The following is a 20,247-nucleotide window of genomic DNA, read 5'->3' on the forward strand; positions in this document are numbered from 1 at the left end:
GCTCCTGAGGCCTTCCATAAGGTTTACTGTGTATCGGTTGTGATGGGGATGATAGAAATGACAAGGAGCAGTCAACTTTTAGCCCAATACTGCAGATTATGTGGTAGAAGAAATGTTGAAAATGAGATGATGGACTTATGTCAGAGCCACAGAAACAACACGAAGTGACGTGAGGGATTGTATTTGTTTGTTATGGTTTTTGAACCATTTCATGAACAATATCACATAATCAGAGCCTAAGTGAGGGGATACAGCAGCAATACAGCGAGCACTTAAAAGCCCGACATAGCTCCAGTCCCACAGTGTCCCTGTTTTAGTCATGTCCACTGCCGTCATTGTTGGGCAACTCATAGAACAACCTACAGCCTGTATGAAAACACAACCAGCAAATGTCATTTTCTAGCAATACTCAAAGTTTGAAATGCTTTGAGAAAATACTGTTTATGAGATGTTTACATTGTTTCTATAATAAGAATAATATATGTTTAAGAATGAAGGATAAGTATAAAGCTTATTTTACAAATACATTGATTCTAAAGGGTTAGAAGGATGTTTTTTTTTATTAAGGTGTAAATGGTTTTATTAAGTGTGAAAAAATCAGCTACTGAAAGAAATTAAGAAATGCTTGTGAGCAGCTTTTAGTCAGACACATGACACTTGCCAGCAAAATGCATAAAAGGTCAAATGAAGGAAGAAATCCAGCATGTTTTCTAACAAGAAGAAATAAATTTGAAGGAGACATAGCCATGTAGCTAAGAAAGTATGATCCAACCTCTGATGTAGTTTGCTTTACAGGGCGACTGTATTTTGGATCACCTCTGAAATAAAAATGAAAACTGCTACAATCCATTCTATCAATGTGCATACGTGCGTTTTCATTGACCTGATTTCCCTTGTTAGAGGATTACAAGAAGTCACATAAAAACAACATTTATATCCAAAAGTGCACGACACAATATTCTCAGGAGTCGTATCACTTCAGCTGTGATCACTCATCTGGAAGAGATGAGGAGAGTAAGTGGGTCAAATATGTTGGGTCAAATATTACATTAGACAATTACAAGAAATTAGTGTAATTTACATTCAGCATTAGCAGTACTGTACATGTCATAAATTATTTTGTACTGTCACTAAGAAGGGAGGAGCATGCCTGTGTCACTGCATTCCTTTATCATTGTTGCCTTTTGAGGTGTGTGTGTGTGTGTGTGTGTGTGTGCACCATGTGTGTTAACACAAGAGGCTTGTGACTGATGTACACCCAATAACTATGAAACCACATTGTTGTTGTAAGATTGAACGCATCAAAGCAGCTCCTGGGTGAAACATATACTGGTTTTCTTGAAATTGAAAGGGCGACCTGTAATGCCATGTTCTCAACAGATGGGGGCAGAAATGTGCCAGAACCCCCCCTCCCCACACACACACCTAAAAAAAAAAAAAAAAAAGTTGAATTGAACTAAAACCACACACCGAGTTGAGAAGAGAAAGGACATCCAGTAAAATGTTGCTGCACATTTCCTCTCTAGGTCAGCACCAGCTCTCACTCAGTCATGCGGCATGTTCACTTTCATCTACAGGTGTAATTCAAGGTGAGGGTAAGTTTCTTGGCAGCTTCAGTACGAGCTGGGGTTGATGACACTGAGCCAAGCCAAAGCGTCTCGCCCTCCTCCCTCTCTCCATTGGCCCGCGCTGAGCGGCCTGTGGAGCGGTTAGGTGTGGCCTCGCGCTGCGTGCGCCTCCTGCAGTGCGCTCACAGGAGGAATAAACCGTAAACAGCCAGACCCATAAAGGGACCATTGTGCCGAACCACAGCTGCATGTTTTCAGGCGTCTGCTTATGTGGACACTTAACAGCAGCTTTTTGATATGTTGACAGGAGCTCCGCAAGGTTTTGTCACTGGCAGCTCAAACGCTGGAGAAGCGGTGTCCTCATTTACTGACTAAAAATATCCTGGAAACTTTCGCACTGACCCGCTATAAGGAGCGCACCATGAGGGCAGGATCTCACTGAGGCTTCCCTGCAAACAGGTGGATCACTCCATACTTTGTTTTCTGAAGGTAAGACACACTGGACAATGATTATATACCTGACAGGTCGCTTTTCTTCTTTCTTCTTATAAAATACAGAAGGTTCAATAACAGATACAGTTTTTTTTTAAGGGAACCGCTATTAGCAGATGAAGCTCTTTGTTTACATTAGTGATAGCCTACAATAGGACCACAAGTTTGGCAAAGAAAAGAAACTTCAGATCCCACTGCTGTATTGTAAACAAACAAAAAACAAATTACACACTAATAATAGTAAATCCACACTTTGTAGGCTACCTGTTTTTTGTGTGTGACTTTTTTCTGCACTGCTACAAATTGAGATTGTAATGAAGGCAAGAAATTAAGAAATGTTATAAGATCAAACAAATATATTAATAATGAACTCAAATGGATTTTTAATTGATAATGTATGTTTTTCTTCTGATTTATATATGAAAATATAAATGATCTTCAGGAGTCTGTTAGTCCCCAAATACAAGGAATGTTTTCATTTCTGTTGAAGACCTCTGAAACATGGTTGTAACAGTGTAGAAAGGTTCTGACCAGGGTCCAACCTTTCTACACTGTTACAACCTTTCTGCTGATTCACACTGTGGAAACCGTGGAGGTCTGTGTCCTCATGAAAGCACAAAAAGTGTCCGAATCCCTTGTTATGGCTGCAACAGCTGCAGGTCCAGCTGCCTGTCTATGTCACTTAGAAGCTTCACTGCCACAGGATGAACAAGACGTTTAACAGGTCAATAAAAACAACAACTGGTGAGAGAGAGGTGCGTTTCCACTGTTTCCACCTGTTGTACAGGAGCTTATAACCAGTGTCCAGCTTTTCCCCCTTTAACCATCCACACTGGCAGTATCACACTCACAGAGGCTGCTTGACACAGATATGAAGACAGAAATAGGCTAGCAGTTGCAGTTGCATAGCGGGAAGCATAATGCATGAGCTTTACACAAACATATTAAGGCAAGGGAGTGGACACTTAGAGATTCAACAAAAACAGGTTCTGCTCTGTGTTTTATTCAATTTCTAATGAAGATCATGTGCAAATTCCTCAGAGCTGAATGTGCACAGACCTCGAGCTGTTTTCTGTCTTTCAGCCAAGGATAGTTGGGAATTTATGAAGTCTAGAGGCTGGGTGGAGGTCTCACTGACTGTCACTGAGGATCATTTACTAGCCCAGTTGCCAACAACGTGTGGAGATTGAAATGTGTTGACATAATCCTGGAAAGTCGGACACTGGTGCTTCCCACTTTGATTACTAAACCAGAGCGCATCCTGTTCATAGTTACACCTTCGGTGTAACAGTAAAGAACAATGTTGTATATTCCTGTGGCCTTTCCTTTATGTGTTTTCCACTCACATGCGGCAGTGAAGGTCTTTGGTCATCTAGAGGGGTCTACTACTTTTCGCACAACAAGAACCATTGTTCTTCTCCAAAGTCTTGCCACAGAGCATTGTGGGAAGAGGAGGAGGACAGGGACAGGGGGATGTGTCAGATTTCTCTGGAAAGGATGGAGCCCTTTGCTGCTTCCTGTTTTGTGCTGTATAGTGGTGAAAGCTCTTCCTGTTCAGAGAAGAGGGTAGGAGGTCAGCGAGTGTGCCCCTCTCTGCACAGTAGCAGCCTCTGACATGAAGAAACAAAACATCCCAGAGGCCGCTCCAGTCGCTGCTGCGCGTTAATAGGATGGCGACCATTGTTGCCAGTTATATCGTCTGATTTGTCTTCTGCAGGTATCTGAGGCCCAGGCATGCCGCCCCCCCCTCCTCCACCTCCACCTCCCCCAGCGGCCCCCCCACCTCCACCGCCTCCCTGTGCTCCCCTGCCGCAGGTAAGACCGAATGTTTGTCTTCCTCTAACTCTCTCCCATGCAGTTGTAAACAGTCACTCGAGTCCTTCTCACTAAGCATCAACCAAACACCTGCAGGGGGCTATTTGCATTATTGATTGAGGTAGTGTGCGCGCATACACACACACACACACACACACACACACACACACACACACAGAGCAGGACAGACAGCAGACTCTCAGTAGCAGAAGAGTGTTATGTTTCCCCAGTAGGTTCAGGTTAAATGAGCTCCTGCTGCCTGCTAACAGGCCCACAGTGCACACACACAGTCCAGCAGCTTCTAAATGAAACAATAGTCTGAAGCTCCAGTGGAGTGTACAAGAGAGACAATAACTCAAGATTACCTCCTCTTCCCTCCTGTTTCTCTGCTCCTTTCTTCACTTTCAATGTCGTCCTCCACCTGTGTTGCTTCATGTTTTCAACGCACCTTGTTGCTTTTTTCTATTTGTTCGAACTCTTTAGGTGAAGCTGTGGAGCTGATGATACACTGCATTGCTTCATTATGTAAAAAAAGATAATCTTTTTTCTTTGTTTATGTATTTTTTTAAATACATAAACAATTAAAAAAACATAAGACATTCAAGTTACAGTGACCATCTATTGAGAAGAGTCAGCAAATCTGTTTCATTTTGTCTTTAAAAAACAATGAAACGATTATTATCAGAATTCCCTATTGACCAAATAATACTTTTTTGGGGGGTGACTGTGCTCTGCTGGACTGTTAAGTTATAATAAATACCTTATATTCTATTGTAAAAACACTCCACAGAGTTATATAAAAGTGTTGGTTCCCCCCCCCCCCCCCCCTTGTGTGACAGTGTCCGGCTGAGCCTCCTAAGCTCCAGTCTGGTGGAGGAGGAGGTGGAAGGAATGCCCTGTTGGCCGACATCCAGAAAGGAGCCAGGCTCAGGAAAGTCACACAGGTCAACGACCGCAGTGCCCCCGCTGTCGATAGTAAGAAAAACAACCGGACTGTCCTACCAGCACAAACACAGACACAGTCAATCTGTGTTTTCAGACACTTAATGGTGCTCACATGCTGCCAGTATCACTGACTCATCCACTCTCACAGTGGAAACACATGAGGTTTAATAATGACAGTGAGGGGATAGTTTTCGGTTCAGTGGGAACATGTGTCTCTCAGGACTGTAAGGGAACACACACACAGTCCAGTGCTCACTTCAGGAAAGAATGCACTAGAGCAGATAAGGATGCAGACAAGTAGGAAACGACTATATACAGTGGCAAACACAATAGACAAGACATGCATTGTGTTCAGTATATCATAAGCTTAACATGGTACGGTTTAAGATTGAACAGTTAGTCAGAAGCATTTACATTATATACATTTACTATGGTAAATGGCCACAACTCCTCAACTCTATTCCATAGTGCAACGGATAGCTGATGTAGGCCTAATGGGCGATACGATACGATACGATACGATACGATACGATACGATACGATACGATACGATACGATACGATACGATACAATACGATACAATACGATACAATACGATACGATACGATACGATACGATACAATACGATACGATGCAATACGATACGATACGATCATATAAAAATGATTGCACATTCCTCAAGCAGCATTGTTTAGGACACTTTTATGGATATGTCCATTTAGTTTAGCGGTGGATTATTTGAACTTCAGCAGCTGAAGGCATGGATGGTGGATCAGTGGCACCTGTTGGTTCAGAAAACAGCAGCAGGTACAGTAACAGTGTGAGTTACATTAAGCGTATGGAGCCATGCCAATAGAAACAGACTCTGTCGGCCCTCTGGGAGATCAGGCGATATGGGTGGTCCAAATTTTACTCATGTTCCTGCCTCGCCCATTACTGTGATCATCTTAATGTTGTTTACTTTCCTGAATGAGAAACACAATTAACAAATTTCTCACGCTAGAGCACACACACAAAAATATTCCATTAATACTTTCCATTATTTTTGTTGAGTTTTGTCATATTGTCCTTATTATTAATACTCACCTGTAATGGATTTGTATGTTTGTTTCTGTTTCCCAGAACCAAAGACCAGTGCTGGAGATGTATCCAGCAGTGTTGGTGCTTCTCAGGGTTCATCAGCAGGCACTGCCCCCATGGGACCCTCTTTGGGGGGGCTATTTGCTGGAGGGTTTCCAACTCTAAGGCCCATAGGACAAAGAGACATGGCAGGCAAGACCCCAGGTTGGTGTAAAGTGACTTCTTCTCACAAGATCTAGATGTATTTTCAGTAGGGATGGGTAACTTTCACATTTGAACTGGTACAGTACCGGTAGCTACTTTAGTGGGAATTTGGTCGGCACCAATAAAAGTACAGAATTCGGTACCCATCCCTAATTTTCAGTAACTCTCTCTGATCATTTTGACCATTTGTGTGTTACAGTGTCTCGTTCGAGCTCATCTGTGTCCCTGAAGCCGCTGTGGAACGCACCCTCGTCGCCAGACACGGCCGGCGTCCCCGAGCCTCACAGGACGGTGGAGCTCCGAAACTCCATCCATCGGACACTTGCTCCTTCGTCCTCTGCTCCTCCCTCTCCTTCTCACGGCAGCAGGCACCCACCTTCTTTCCCCGCTGCCTCTCCTCCCCCAACTCCTCCCGCCCATCCCTCTGCTCCTCCTCCGCCTCCCCCACCTCCTCCCGCCCATCCCTCTGCTCCTCCTCCGCCTCCCCCACCTCCTCCCGCCCATCCCTCTGCTCCTCCACCGCCTCCCCCACCTCAAGCCTTTCAAGACCGTCCGGCCAACAGGCCTCCGCCTCTCCCCTCCTGCCCTCCACCTCCACCTCCTTCCCAGGTCACCAAGCCCACCTGGCTGCCCATCCAGCACTCCCACCACCACCCCGCCGTGTCCCAGCCCACGACTCCGACGGCTCCTCCGCCTCCTCCCCCACCTTTCCAAGCTCCCTCTGCTGTCCCAGGGGACCGCTCCTCAGGTTGCTTCTACCCCCCGCCTCCCTCTCCGCTCCACTCCGAGCCATCTAGGTTCCCCATCTTGCGGGACAGCCCCCTGGGACCTCCTCCCCCACCTCCTCCCCCTCCTCTCCCGGCTTCCTTCACACCCACCTGCCCATCCACCCTCCCTCCACCTCCGCCCAAGATGGCCCCAGTGCCCTCCCCAGCCATGCGCTCTCTGCCACCGTCTTACCCCTGCAATGCCCCCACCCGACGGCCACCGGCTGTGCCGAGAAGTGCAGGTACATGACCACTTCTCTTTTTCTTTCCATTAACCTTTTTTGCAAAAAGACAAAAATGACATCCATTGGTTAAATGTGATTTTGTCTAATTTATAGTTTTGACTCATGCTGAGACATTAATAGATTACTTATAAGTCATGATCAAATGCTGCAAGTTCACATGATACTTTACTTGAGGTGTCTTATGCAGTGACAAAAAAATCCCTTGTTTTGGGGGGGCCTCTTTTCTTTTTTTTCAACTGAAGTTGGCATGCCAACCACCGACTGTAACTCCACTACATCACTTTCCAATACTGAGTCACTGTAGCATCCAGTAGTGCTGCTCAGAGGGCATATTATAACCTCTTGTACTTTACATTATTGATGGAAAGACTGGTACATAACATCTAATGCTAACCGGTCCTTTACATACAAACATGGAAAGAAACTTCTTTTGCAACAAGATGTGAAAGAAACAAGCATAATGATGATGATGTGAAACACACTCACAGATGTGACTTTACAACAAATGTTTATGGGACAGAGTAAAAATAGTTTGAGTAATTGTTGCTTTCTGGTTGTTTGGTCTTGGTCTGAAACTGTCACAAGTACAGGTTTGAAGCTGAAGCAGCTGCTGCAGGTAGTCATTAAATCAAACACAGAATGTGTTGTGAAACTAACTTGGTTTTTTTAGCAGTATTTAAAAAATTCAAGGCCGTTTCTCTGAGTAAAACCACAGTGTCCTTGCTGTCTTAGTTGACATTAGAGACGGGCGCATCAGATTTGGTCCTACTCTTTATGTTGTCACTCCCTTTGTTAATGTCTCCTCTCCTCACTGCTGGTGACAGCTGTGGGTCGGCTGGCTCCTCCCCCAGCTCCTCCGGCACGCTCTCCCACCACCGAGTTGTCCACCCGCATTCCTCCTCCTCCTCCTCCCCCTCCTCTGCCCCCATCCAGTCTCAGGAATGGACACCTGCACAGCCTGGGTGAGACTCAACATTTTAAAAGAAGTTTGCGAGATAAATGTATCTTGCATAAACTTATTATCTAACTATCTCCCTGTGTTCTCACACAGATGATTTTGAATCCAAGTTCCAGTTTCACCCTGTGGAAGATTTACCTCCTCCTGACGAATTCAAACCTTTTCCTCGGATATACCCCAGTAAAGAAAACAGAGGTAGCAGCAGTATTTGTTTTTTCTCAACAGTGCCAATAACATCTGTTTCACATATTGAAAAGTGTCTTTTATTAACATCATCTTTCCTCTTCTCCCAGTGAACCCCAAACCACCTGGGATGAGGACACACCTCAGATGAGTCAAGGCCTCACCCACTCTTCATCCCGGACAAACAGCAAAAAGACTCTGTTCCACCTCTTTCCTGTGGCAGCTCATGACAATCACATTACTGCCATGAACTCATTTGTGTGTTTTGTTTGTGTCCACTGTATTAGCATGTGTATATGTGAGTGTCAAACAGGCTCCCGCCTTACACTGACAATGTGACCTCTGACCTTTTCCAGTGTGGAATGTTTTGAATGTGTGTGAGGAGGAGGATGGCTCCCCCTACTCATACTCATAAGCTACAGACACACACACACACAAAGGACAGTGTCTTCCCATAGCTATATTTGACATAGCTCGTGACACAGATTTTAACAACTTAAACATTTCATTGTCTACATTCAGGACAGAAATTTCATATTTTATGTGTTGAGAGTTTTTATGTCATCATGGTATATACAATGGCACTTTTTAAAGTTGGAATTGAACCCACAAACCTTATTAAACATATAGTTTTAAGATAGTACAGCTCATGAATATGAATGGTCGTCTACCAAAAACCTCAAAGAAGAGATGTTCCTCAAGCACTTGTATACGGGCACTACATGTCCTATCAAGATGATACTCTCTGCAGCAGTAACTGTTCTCCTCCTGTAGAGCCAACAAGTCAGCATCATTTCAATGTTGAACTCTGTGAGTACAGGACCACAAGTGAACACTTTTCACCATTCACTTGCACAGCAGCGTATGCAAACTTATGGTCATAAATTGTGCATACAGTATAGTGGTTCTCTCTTATGTTTATGGGATTATTTTCTAAATACCAAATGAATCTATAAGATTGTAAAATGATATGTGATGTGAAAACCACTTAGAATGAGAGGAGAATGGAAATGCATCTGTTTTAAGTTACACCCATCATGAATAGATAATGAGTGAGGTGTACTGTTTCCTGTCTGCCTCTGTAGTAACTGATGCTAACACCTGTGAAGACTGTGCCACCTGCTGGTTCAATGTGTAATGTATTGCAAGATGTGACTGACAAATAAACCACTGCATTTTAATAATGAAAGAACATTGACAGTCACATTTATTTAACAACAGAAACTGATAAACAAATCTGCCATTTTTTTTTTTTTTTTTTGAGTTGGTGGGCTGACTCCATCACGCGCTGCTTGTCTCTAAAGTTATGGCACCTGTTGAGCTCAGTTGGGCTTCAGTCAGCCCATGTTTGTATTCATTTCAAATTTTCTGTGCTAGACATTTCATTTACCTTTCATATTTAGACTGATGGTAAACACGTGTGGCAGTATATGCACATGTATGAGTTCAGTGGGTCTTTAGATAGTATCAGCTCTGTGAGGACGTTTGCACACAAAATTACAAGACATCTAGCACAGTGGAAAAGTGTACAGTCACATGACCTTTTTTTTTAATCATGAATGAATAATTATGAATAAAACAAATGTAAATGTATAAATGTATACATTTTGCAACTTTGAAAATCAGGAAAAAAAAATTGTACATACACCTTGATGTAGTGGAACAGAACTAAATCCTTTCAGTATTGACTATAGTGTATATGCATGTGGCAACAAACCTTTCTCACGGTTAGTTAGGCTTCACAGGTGCCTCATATGACATTAATAATGGCTGGACTTCTAATTAGGTGTACCAGTGCCACAGCCTTAGTATTGTGCATCATGAATGACTGGGAGCAACTGAACAGAATGGAGCCTCGACATTATTACCTGCACCTGCTTGTCCTGCTGTGTCATAATATCTGTCATGAGAAAATCCACTTGTACATCAAAAGGAAAAAAACAAAACACAAACACACTCAATGTGATAAAACAGCCATAAAATACTCTTACTTTCAAAGTGAACCTGTAAACATTTAACTGCATAAATCTGGAAATAATCTAAAAGAACCATTTTCTTTTTGGTTCTAGAGGCTTTTAAGTTAGAGAAATCAAGATGACAGTGGTTGCAAAAGAGCTAATTTGATTGTTTGCCACTTAGGCAAGTCAACACACAGGATAGCACAGATTTGCTAAGGAGAAATATCACTGAAAGTAACAAATTAACAAACTCACTGGCTCAAAAACCATCACCCACAGCTGTACACAAAGGTAACCTGAGAGAATCTTTGCACTAAACTCTGCACATGTTTCTATCATGGACCATGAGTCAGTGAGCCTTGAGACTGGGAGAGACTTTAAAGTTCATCATGCCTGTAAGTGAACTCTCTGGAGGATATGAAGCCATCTTTGTTCTCATCCTCTTTGGCAAAGATGTCCTCCACCATGTTCTCATGTAGCGTGTCGTTGGGAGGGTAGCCATGGCGCTCAAACTCCTTCCTGAGGTATATTTTGACCTGGCAGCAAGAGGAAGGGAAGAGGTCATTACCGTTTGGTGTGGATCTATGTTTTATTTCCCTCTTTAACAATGTGACATGGGACATTGTTGGATGTACTTGTCAAATTTATCAGGAAATAATATACACATATTGAGGTAAAACAACAACAATATCAACATTGAGATTTATGACTGATTTGTTGTAGATCCAGAGAATAATCTGGATCCAGGCAGTTGTCTAGATTTTCTAGTTGGTGGACAGTGACTGATTTATTTCTAGCTCTGGATAAATCTGAAGGGTCATGATGTGACTGTGTCTGTAGGAGTTAGGGGAGTTGCAGCTTCTTGGAGCTGATGGCTAATTCATTTACTTCAAGTCACAGCCACAGCAATGCAATTCTTGTCTGTACCTCCTGTTTGGAGAGTCTCCAGTCATCATTGAGGTCCATCTCCTGGAAGGACTCGTGTGATCTTGGTCCATTTCTGATCTCCAGCACCTCAACTATAAAGGTCAATGTGCTTTCGGGTGGGATCTTCCCTGTTTGAGGATAAGACCACAGGACAAGTTGTCAAACCAAAGCTGAGACTAGATACAGCATTAAATACTGCAGAACTAGCTGGTATGATCTTTATCATATGAAGCAAGCTTGAGCTGTGTTGTTAGTCATGTTATAATTAGTTAGTTATAGTTATGTTATAATTCATTTAATCAGAGATTGCAGAAGAGATGGGTGTTATTGGTTAGTGTTGTGTGTGCTTACCAGGACAAGGCATAGCTACTACAGTACACATGCTCCATTTGTGACATGTGCACTAACATTACTGAATGAAACCTTCATTCAGTGTGGGTGTCCTAAAAAGCCATCCAGAACAAGACAGTTTTACATAGGTACCACATGCACATTATCTTCACATCACAACCATGAACATTTCTAAGAGTAGACAGTATAACAGCATGCAGTCCAGCCTGCATGCATTCATGAACACAACGCTAGTACCTTTCCCTTCCTTTCCGTAGGCCAGGGCTGGTGGTACGACCAGTTTCCTCTTCTCTCCAGCACACATGTCCTGCATGCCTTTATCCCAGCCTTTGATTGCCTCTCTGATGCCCAGTGTGAACCACATGGCCTGCTTGTCACCCTGGTTTCGACTGGTGGGATGGTACAGGAAGTTTGAGACATGATGCATCCCAGAATATCAGCAAATAAAACGGGGAGGACACTTAGCTACTATTGAAATAGGCTTTATGCACATTTCCTGTCTTAAATTATTGGACAAACTGATTAATCCAGGTGTGACTGACCATTGTTGTGACTACTGAGGTCAGAGTCACTAATCAGTTTGTCCAATAATTTAAGACAGAAAATAAAGGAGCTTGTTTAAGTTCAGGAAGTAGTGGAGCTGTGCATAAAGCCCAATTAATTTGTTATTTGTATCACATGGTCATAGCAGCGTTGCCAAGGAGATTAATTACACGCGCATTGATATGAAATCGATGTAGCCTACGTGCTTTATTTGCTTACGTAGCAACAGTTACAGGCGTAGGGAAGTAGTAGCCTACCATTAAAAAGAAAAATATTAGTCCTCATGTGAAACATACCTCGAGTGAAACATGGTGCCGTTCTCAAAGTAGCCGTCATGATGCACCAGCAGGATGTCTCCATACTTTGACTTGCGGTGGCAGATAAAAGGTCTGTACATAATTTCTATTGTCACCTCAGGGTCCGGCAGCTTCCCCCCGCTGACAGAGGCCAGCTGCAGGCCGGAGCAGAGCCAGCTCAGCACGGTCAGCAGCAGCATGCCGCCACACTACACAAACACACGGTATACTTAAAAGTTTGTTTCCTAAAGTGCAAAACTAGAGACGATGTAGGCAGCTGGTCCTCTACGTGGCAGTGACGTTTCATCATGCAAGTTGCTGCAGGACGTTTTCCTCTGATTGGCTGCTCTTCCTCGTAAACCCCGCCCCCAGCCACTCCCACTCGCAGTCCCCTGTTGTGTTACCAGCATAGAGCTGAATGAGAGCTATGGAAGTGTAGGCCTGATCTTTATTAGTGTACAGTGATTTAGGAAAATTACAGTCATGCAGGCAGATTATCAAGTAATTACATTATCCTGAATTCATCTTAGAGTCATTGATGTAACAGAGCAGTTTCTTCATGCTGCTGGAATAATCAAAAAGTACTAGCCTACTTAACTATTTTCTTTTTCTTTTTTTGCTGTTGTTGCGGTATGACATTCATTTTCTTCCTGTCGGATTATTTGGACCATCATTTCCTAGAGGTCCACACTTCAGTTAGTAGATCTACAGCACCGGTTAAAGCAGTCTTCTGTGCACCGAAAACACATTTACATGCAATATCACAGCACTGCACTACATAAATATATGTTTTCTAATACAGTGCACAAAAATAAATACATTTACACACCCCTGATTTGCATACTACAGTACATATTGTATCAATATTATTATTGCCTCCTTTGGCTCTCTTTTTTCTCTCACTACAAAAGAAGTTCAGAACACAGCTTATTTCTGCATTAACAGTCAGCAAGTCATACACATCGTAACTATATCATTTGTTACAATCATTAAATGATTTATTAATTGTTTCCCACCATCAGTGTTCATAACAGTGCTGCAGCCAATGGTGTGACAGTAGCAAGGAGCTGCTCTCTGGGGCCAACAAAAGTTAAACCTCCAGGGGGGAGGGGGCCGTCGCTTCAAAGCTGGCTCCCAAAACTGTTCATGGCTCAGAGCAAGCACAAGAGCTTCCCATAAGTCCTCTCTCAGTCTCAGTTATTTTTTGGGGGTGAGACTTAGATAGAAATCTGAAGTGTAATCCCCGTATTCAGAAAGAGAAATTGCAAAGTTGCCATTTTGGAACTTCTCAGTTCAAGTGAAGTACTTGCAGCCAGTCGAATCAATGAGGCAAGAGTCAGTGCATCGCAGCTGCCCAAAGGATCTGCAGAAGACATGGAGAAATGTTTTTAACATGTGTAATGATCGCGTGCAGTGTAATGCATATTCAAACTTTGATGGACCGAGAATTTGTAGTACACCTCACAGTTTCTACAATAAGTTATTAGCTCAACATTTAAGAAATACATTTGCCAAGGACCCTGAAGGAAGAAGGTCTTAGTTAGATAAAAAGATTTGGTGTGAATTTCATGGCTGTACAATAAATGCATAGCTGGAGTTAACAGCGTTTTGTTAAAAAAAAGCTAGCTCAGCTCTGTGCAGCAGCATCTAATGCTTCCTCGCAGCTCCTCTAAAGCCCATAAACTTTATATCTAGGCTGTTTAATTCAAGTTACAGGAAGTTACAGATGTTTGCCAAGAGACAATATAGCTGTAAAGTAGTGAGATGCCATTTTTTTTTTACAGGATATACAAACACTATGTATGTATGTTTTTAGATACACTCAACGGTGCTTGACTCTTTATATTTGTGGTGTACCAAAGTAAATGGACACTTAGTGTATGTTCATGTGTCCACTCTGGCAGCTGTGACTGAGCATACCCAGGAAGGTAGGATTTGCAGGTCTGATAACCGAAGTCCTTTCCATCGCACTCCTCCATGCCTTCATGTCGGTAGCCATCTCCACAGTAGGCCCACTTACAGTCTGAAATGACGGAGGGGAAAGAGATGAGGAGAGCGCCGTGGCAGACGTAAGGGAGAGCAAGGGAGAGGGAAGACATTTCTAATTGCTTTGGCAGTCCCGTGTGTTTCAGTGATGCCAATACAGCATTTTTCCTGCTAATTAAATTGAACAGCCAAGAAGACAGTAGTGAGAGGATGTCAGGAGAGAGGGTGAGATTAATGAAAGATCAAGCAAAGGTTTCACCGTGCTTACGGCTTTTATCCTCTACCATGCGGTTTCAGAGTCTGTAGACTCCGCAGAGTATCTCATGAGCAGCTGTGTTGTTTTCAGCAAAAAAATCCCAGCCCATGTTGTAGTTAGATTTTTTAAGCTGACACATCAATACAATCTCTGTCCATAGACCATTCTCTAACAATCTGTCTTTATCTTTACAACGAGGGACATGTGTTTATGTGTAGCTCACTGAGGCAGGCATCTGTGACAATCTGGTTCCCGTCGTCACACTCCTCTCCGTGTTGGGGCTGCACCTTCCCGTCGCCACACACACCAGCTCTGTCAGGTACTTTCTCTGTTGACTGGAAAGGCTGGAAGGGCTAGAGAGGAGAAAACAGGCACTGACTTTACATTTCGTTTGCTTGAGCTTTCACCTAATGATGAACTTACTCTGTTGTCATGTCATGACCGCATATGACTATTTTAAAATGTTTTAAGGTCAAAAATAAACTTTCATGATCAAATGTAGTAGTTTTAGCCTTCATGCATACATATGACATGGTACAAGCTTCCATCACCAGTGGATTGAATATGTTACAGCACAATTTTGCAATTGCATAGCACTCTACATGGGGTTACCTGTATGGGCTTCCATCCATCTTTATCTTTAAAGTACAGCATCCTCTGATCCTTCCTGAATGCTAGTGCGTTGTCCATATGAAGACGGCCCATCTCCTCCTCACTGTTGACCACAAATATCTACAAGCAAACAGTGGTGGTTGATGAGTTTGTGAAGAATTGAATGATGACACACACTGAGCTTGAATGGAGGAGGATTGTATCGTCTTACTGCTGGGACTTTATTGGGACTGCCTCGTTGTGTGTAGCTTCCAAAAGGAGCATTATTAGTTCCAACCGTGGTGTCACAGTCACACTGACCTGGTGGACCTGGGAGACCCTTCTCTCCCTTTTCCCCCACTAAATAGAGACCTGCAAGAAAAAACGTGTATGATAAGAAGGATGGGTAACAAACACATGTAATATTAAAGGTACATTGTGTAGGAATTACTCCCATCTAGCGTTGCGGTTGTATATCACAAGCAACTCAATCATATTTTTAATGCTGCATTCACGTGAAATTTGGCAGACGGCAGACGGACGACAGCCGCTGCACATAACGGCATAAACAAGCCTCTATGTAAACAAGTGGTCCGTCAGCACGAGGCAAAACAATACACGTGACAATATGTTGTCATAGCGATGCCGTATTGTTTACCTGACCCACGTTTTACCGGCTTTCTCTCGACTTCTGTGACTAAATGACATCTGGTTTGTTACCGACGGCCGTCTGCCCGACTGCAGGTGAATGCAGCATCAGTGTAACGCTCCATTCCTCCTCACTGCGTTACCGCGGTGACTTTTCACAGACGCCACCTCGACCTGAGCCGACAGCTCCGGTGTCTCCGCTGAGTTTCCGTGGTTTCCTACCGTCACGCTGCCACAGAACGTAAAAACATGGCGACACGACATGGCAGCCAGCACCGAGCTTACCCGCTCCATGTAGATATGAATGATATGAACGGCTCATTCAGAGCTGAAAGGAACACTTCAGTTTGTTGATGGGGGGGATTACTGATTAATGAAAAACATACTTTTGAACGAAATAAACGATTTTCGTGGATAGATAACAGGAGAAGTTACACAATGTCCCTTTAAATAGTAAATTGAGGCTAATTGTGCATTAGAGTCTGTTTGATGTGCATGAGTTACCTGAAGCAGGTGGACCAGGTGGGCCAGGCTGACCATTTGGACCTGCGGGACCTGGGGGGCCCGTGACTCCTGAGCTTCCAGTCTGGCCCTTCATGCCCTGTGGAAACCAGGACACATTACTGTATTAGAGAATACACACAAGCACACACTGTCTCACACACACACACACACACACACACACACACACACACACACACACACACACACACACACACACACACACACACACACACACACACACACTGTCACTGAAGGTGACCTACATGCTACTGCCACTTGTGCATAGCTGTGGTAATTTGGGAAAATTGTGTGTATGTGCATGCACATACAGTATGTGTGTGTGTGTGTGTGTGTTCATATATAAATGTGTAGACTGAGAGGATCTGAGACATCAAAGACCCCACAACCCCTGCAGAAATCTAAACTTAGAGCTAGAAGTGAAGTTGCCTTGCATCGGTGACAGAATTAGCCTGAGAGAGGTCGTAGCGCTCAGCTCCAGTTATTGCTCTTCTGCTTTAGTTCTAAATTTATAAAATGAGGAGAAGCATGTGCCAGTGCTATCAAGGTCTGTTTGAAATGTGTGAAAAATCTGATGCCAACACACATTCATGTCCTGTAAGTTAGAGTTAGCCTGGCAGCTTGCACACTTCTGTATTACCTCACTTTCCCTCACCTGTTTGCCTCTTTTCCCAGGCCGCCCAGTTGGTCCTCTCTTCCCTGAGACTCCCGGCTCTCCCTTTGGTCCTTGCTCACCCTGGGGAGAGGAGTGAAATTAAGGATGATCAACTCAACTCAACTCAACTCAACTTTATTTATAAAGCCCTTTAAAACAACCACAGCTGAAACAAAGTGCTGTACATAATGCAACATATGGAAATAACAGATCGAATTGATCAATCAATCAATTAGTCATTGCTGAATTATTTTTACCTTCTGGCCAAGCATCCCGGGCAAACCAATGGAGCCCTACATAGAGACAAAATGGGAGGTTGACATGATAGAAATCTTTCCCTTCGCAGAGCAGGCATTCACAGAGTGGTTAATGTCCATTTAATCTGGCTCTGAGACAGGCAGTTTATTAAATCAGCTTGAAATGTAAAGACCAAAAAGACAGTGTCTCATGAACCACTCTGGAGTCCAATCAATACTTCAAGAGGCTATTGTAGAGGATTCCACAGCCTAATCAAATGATGAGGAGCAGAAAAGAAACATTTCTCTCAAACCTTATCGCCTTTTGGTCCTGCTGACCCTGGGTCTCCATGAGTCCCCTTTCAGAAAAGAAAAGGCAATAGCAATGTGTGATAGGTTAACAGTAACAAGTACATTAGATAGTACAACAATATATTACATGTTCAGAACTTACCTTTTCTCCTTTGTAACCAGGTAAACCCTGGATAGATGGATGAGGAATGTAACATTAGTTTCGACAGAAGGAAATCAACATGGGTCCAGCATGATTGTGTGCCAAGATGTGACTAACCTTCGTCCCTGGTGGTCCCCTCAGTCCCGGTAATCCCATGAGTCCTGGATCCCCTTTTGCACCCTAATTGAAAACAATTGCTGTCGATGCCTTTTACTTGATTTATGACAGGTCATACACCTCAATACATTTAGCGCTAGTAACAAGTCTCTTCGCACAAAAACGTATTACAGTATTGCTGAGAGGAGACGTACCTTCTCTCCCTCTGGACCAGGCCATCCTGGCAGCCCTTGTTTCCCTGGCAGGCCTGGAGCTCCTGTGCGACCCTACAGAAATAAACCGGCACCAGTGACAGTATTAGTGCACAGAAGCTGCTGCTCTAGTGGCATTAACAGGTTGATTTAATGGAGAGTCTGTAGGTAGCCAGGTGCCTTCTCTCGTATGTAAATGTATGCTCCTCTTGATGGTTGGTTTTAATGAGGACAAACCAGATTTCGAAAGTGTCAGAAACAAATCAAAGAAAAACAAAATCCCTGTGATTTTCTAATGACTGAGGACAAAAGTTAGCCTTGAAGCTTTAACAGTGCCACTGAGATTTGCTAGTAAGTGGACAGGAATAAAACCTTAATTGAGCACGCTCTATTAGATTCGCTGCATGCGGGAGAGCCAAATATATTACACAACAGTCTCACATCTCTGTGACACCTGGGCCAGTATCCCAGAGCAGCTGCCATGCTAGCAGCGCGCTCTCATTTAGCTGACTGTCATTAAAACAGCAGCCTGTAGAGACACTGTGAGACCTGCTGCTGTGTGGAGTGATTTATCATGGAGAGCAAAAGCACTTAGGGAGATTAAAGTGCAGAAGTGCAGTGCTGGAGAGGCTGGATCAGCAGGACTGGAGTCCAGTACGAGGGCTAAATGGAGCCAGGCCAAGGAGAGGAGGAGAGAGAGGAGGAAGGAGAAGAAGAAGGAGCAGAGTAGAAGAAAAAAAAGGAGGAGGAATGACGGAGAGGTGAGGAGCAGGAGAATGGACAGGAAGACATCCAGAGGGATATGCGACCGAGCTTTGCTCCACGGTTACGGTGGCCACTGAGACTAATGTAGCACAACCCATTTAGCAGCTGCAGAGGACGTTCTGAGCACATCAATAGACAAATCACATCACAGAGATTGGGGACGCATTGAGTGGACGACGGAGAGACAGATAGAGGGAGAAATCCAGATTGCATTATTCCAAGGACACGTGAGATGGACCAGAGAGAGAGAGATGAGCGGGAGAGAACAAGATATGCAGGAGAGGAGGAGGAGGAGGAGGAGTGGCTCACCTTTGACCCTGGTCGTCCAATTTCTCCCTGGAAGAGGACAAATGAGGGGAGACAAGATGGAGCGCTCATTAGGGTAGATTCTCATTAGAGAGGAACAAGGGCACACGCACAAATACCTCTACAGCAAAATACATTAGACACGCACCTTCTCCCCTTTTGGTCCTCTTATGCCAGGTAATCCACCATGACCCTGAAAAATGACATCAAATTTATACACAGCTCACATATCCCATATAGAGAGCAGTACATGTGGGAGAAAAAAAATCAATACTAAAAAGGTCATTGCTTGTTGAACAATATTCCCCCCCGCTGCCTTAAAATGGCTGCAACAGGCTGATTACGCTGTGTGACAGATGCTTTCAAGCTTTTAAAGCCGTGCAGCTACTAATGCAGGGTTACAAAAGTGTGATGTATTTTGTTTTGCAGCATGGCTTTACCTCAGGGCCCTGGGGTCCTGGAGGTCCTGGTGGTCCAGGTGAACACCCCGCTGGCGTTGTAGGTTTTTTTTCTCTTTGCTGCTCCTCCCCTCCAGTTACACTCGCCTCTAACAAGCTGATACCATCCTTCAAACAAAACCCAAGAAAAGTGGGGTTTTCAGTCAGCAGCTATATGAATGTATGTGAATGAGGGTTTATGCAAGTGCGTTTTGTGAAGACCTTACAGGGATGCCTCGCTTCCACAGCTGAGGAGGTGGAGGGAAGAGCGGCGGCGGAGGCGGAGACATGAGGCAACAGGGGTCAAATCTCAACGGCTCATCCAACAACCTGAGGGCTGAGAGGATAAAAACAGAGCAGTGTGAACCACCGGCAGCTTGTTACAGTGAATCACAGCAGTGATGGTTGCATCTGTCAGTCACACAGGTGGATACCTTACCTGCCTGGGATGAGAGGATGCTGTCCCTGTAGGTGTGATGGGATGCGGTCCATGCAGGACAAAGGAGAATCTGGAAGGACACTGCAATTTTGACCAACTCCATTCTGCTGCTGTTCTCCCCCTAAAACACACAACACAAGCTGTCACACACACTATTTATACTGTCTGAGCTTAATGCAGTTACTGGCAGCTGCCACTTTCTTTTCCTTAATCTGTCTTGAGGGTGTCACTATTTCATCACTCGTTCACTTTAGTCCTCTTAAGCCTCTCTCTCTCTCTCTCTCTCTCTCTCTCTCTTCCTCTCTTCCCTCC

At 43.9% G+C, this 20,247-nt stretch overlaps 3 protein-coding genes across 3 annotated transcripts; 1 reads left to right on the plus strand and 2 right to left on the minus strand.

Moving 5' to 3' along the window:
* Nucleotides 1-1,693: 1,693 nt before the first annotated feature.
* wipf3 (WAS/WASL interacting protein family member 3) lies at nt 1,694-9,419 on the plus strand. The gene is made up of 8 exons (XM_083981791.1): nt 1,694-2,057; nt 3,778-3,875; nt 4,715-4,850; nt 5,943-6,104; nt 6,304-7,113; nt 7,941-8,078; nt 8,168-8,269; nt 8,368-9,419. The coding sequence occupies exons 2-8, from the start codon at nt 3,795-3,797 to the stop codon at nt 8,406-8,408; spliced, it is 1,470 nt and encodes a 489-aa protein (XP_083837917.1). The 5' UTR covers nt 1,694-2,057; nt 3,778-3,794; the 3' UTR covers nt 8,409-9,419.
* A 475-nt stretch (nt 9,420-9,894) lies between these two features.
* Nucleotides 9,895-12,582, minus strand: LOC310993468 (peptidyl-prolyl cis-trans isomerase FKBP14-like). Its single transcript, XM_083981820.1, has 4 exons — nt 12,333-12,582; nt 11,731-11,882; nt 11,143-11,270; nt 9,895-10,751 (listed from the first exon to the last, which is right to left on the minus strand). Exons 1-4 carry the CDS (start codon nt 12,530-12,532, stop codon nt 10,593-10,595), a joined length of 639 nt encoding a protein of 212 aa, XP_083837946.1. The 5' UTR covers nt 12,533-12,582; the 3' UTR covers nt 9,895-10,592.
* A 1,043-nt stretch (nt 12,583-13,625) lies between these two features.
* LOC310993330 (uncharacterized protein) lies at nt 13,626-20,038 on the minus strand (the record flags this gene model as incomplete). The annotated part of the gene is made up of 17 exons (XM_083981653.1): nt 13,626-13,695; nt 14,253-14,355; nt 14,798-14,927; nt 15,187-15,306; nt 15,398-15,537; nt 16,318-16,414; nt 16,991-17,071; nt 17,248-17,283; nt 17,541-17,585; nt 17,681-17,707; nt 17,798-17,860; nt 17,992-18,063; nt 19,063-19,089; nt 19,208-19,252; nt 19,500-19,625; nt 19,724-19,833; nt 19,936-20,038. 17 exons carry the CDS (start codon nt 20,036-20,038, stop codon nt 13,626-13,628), a joined length of 1,395 nt encoding a protein of 464 aa, XP_083837779.1.
* Between the last annotated feature and the right edge of the window lie 209 nt (nt 20,039-20,247).

This window comes from Trachurus trachurus (genome assembly GCF_905171665.1).
Source record: "Trachurus trachurus genome assembly, chromosome: 11".
Classification (NCBI taxonomy): Eukaryota; Metazoa; Chordata; class Actinopteri; order Carangiformes; family Carangidae; genus Trachurus; species Trachurus trachurus.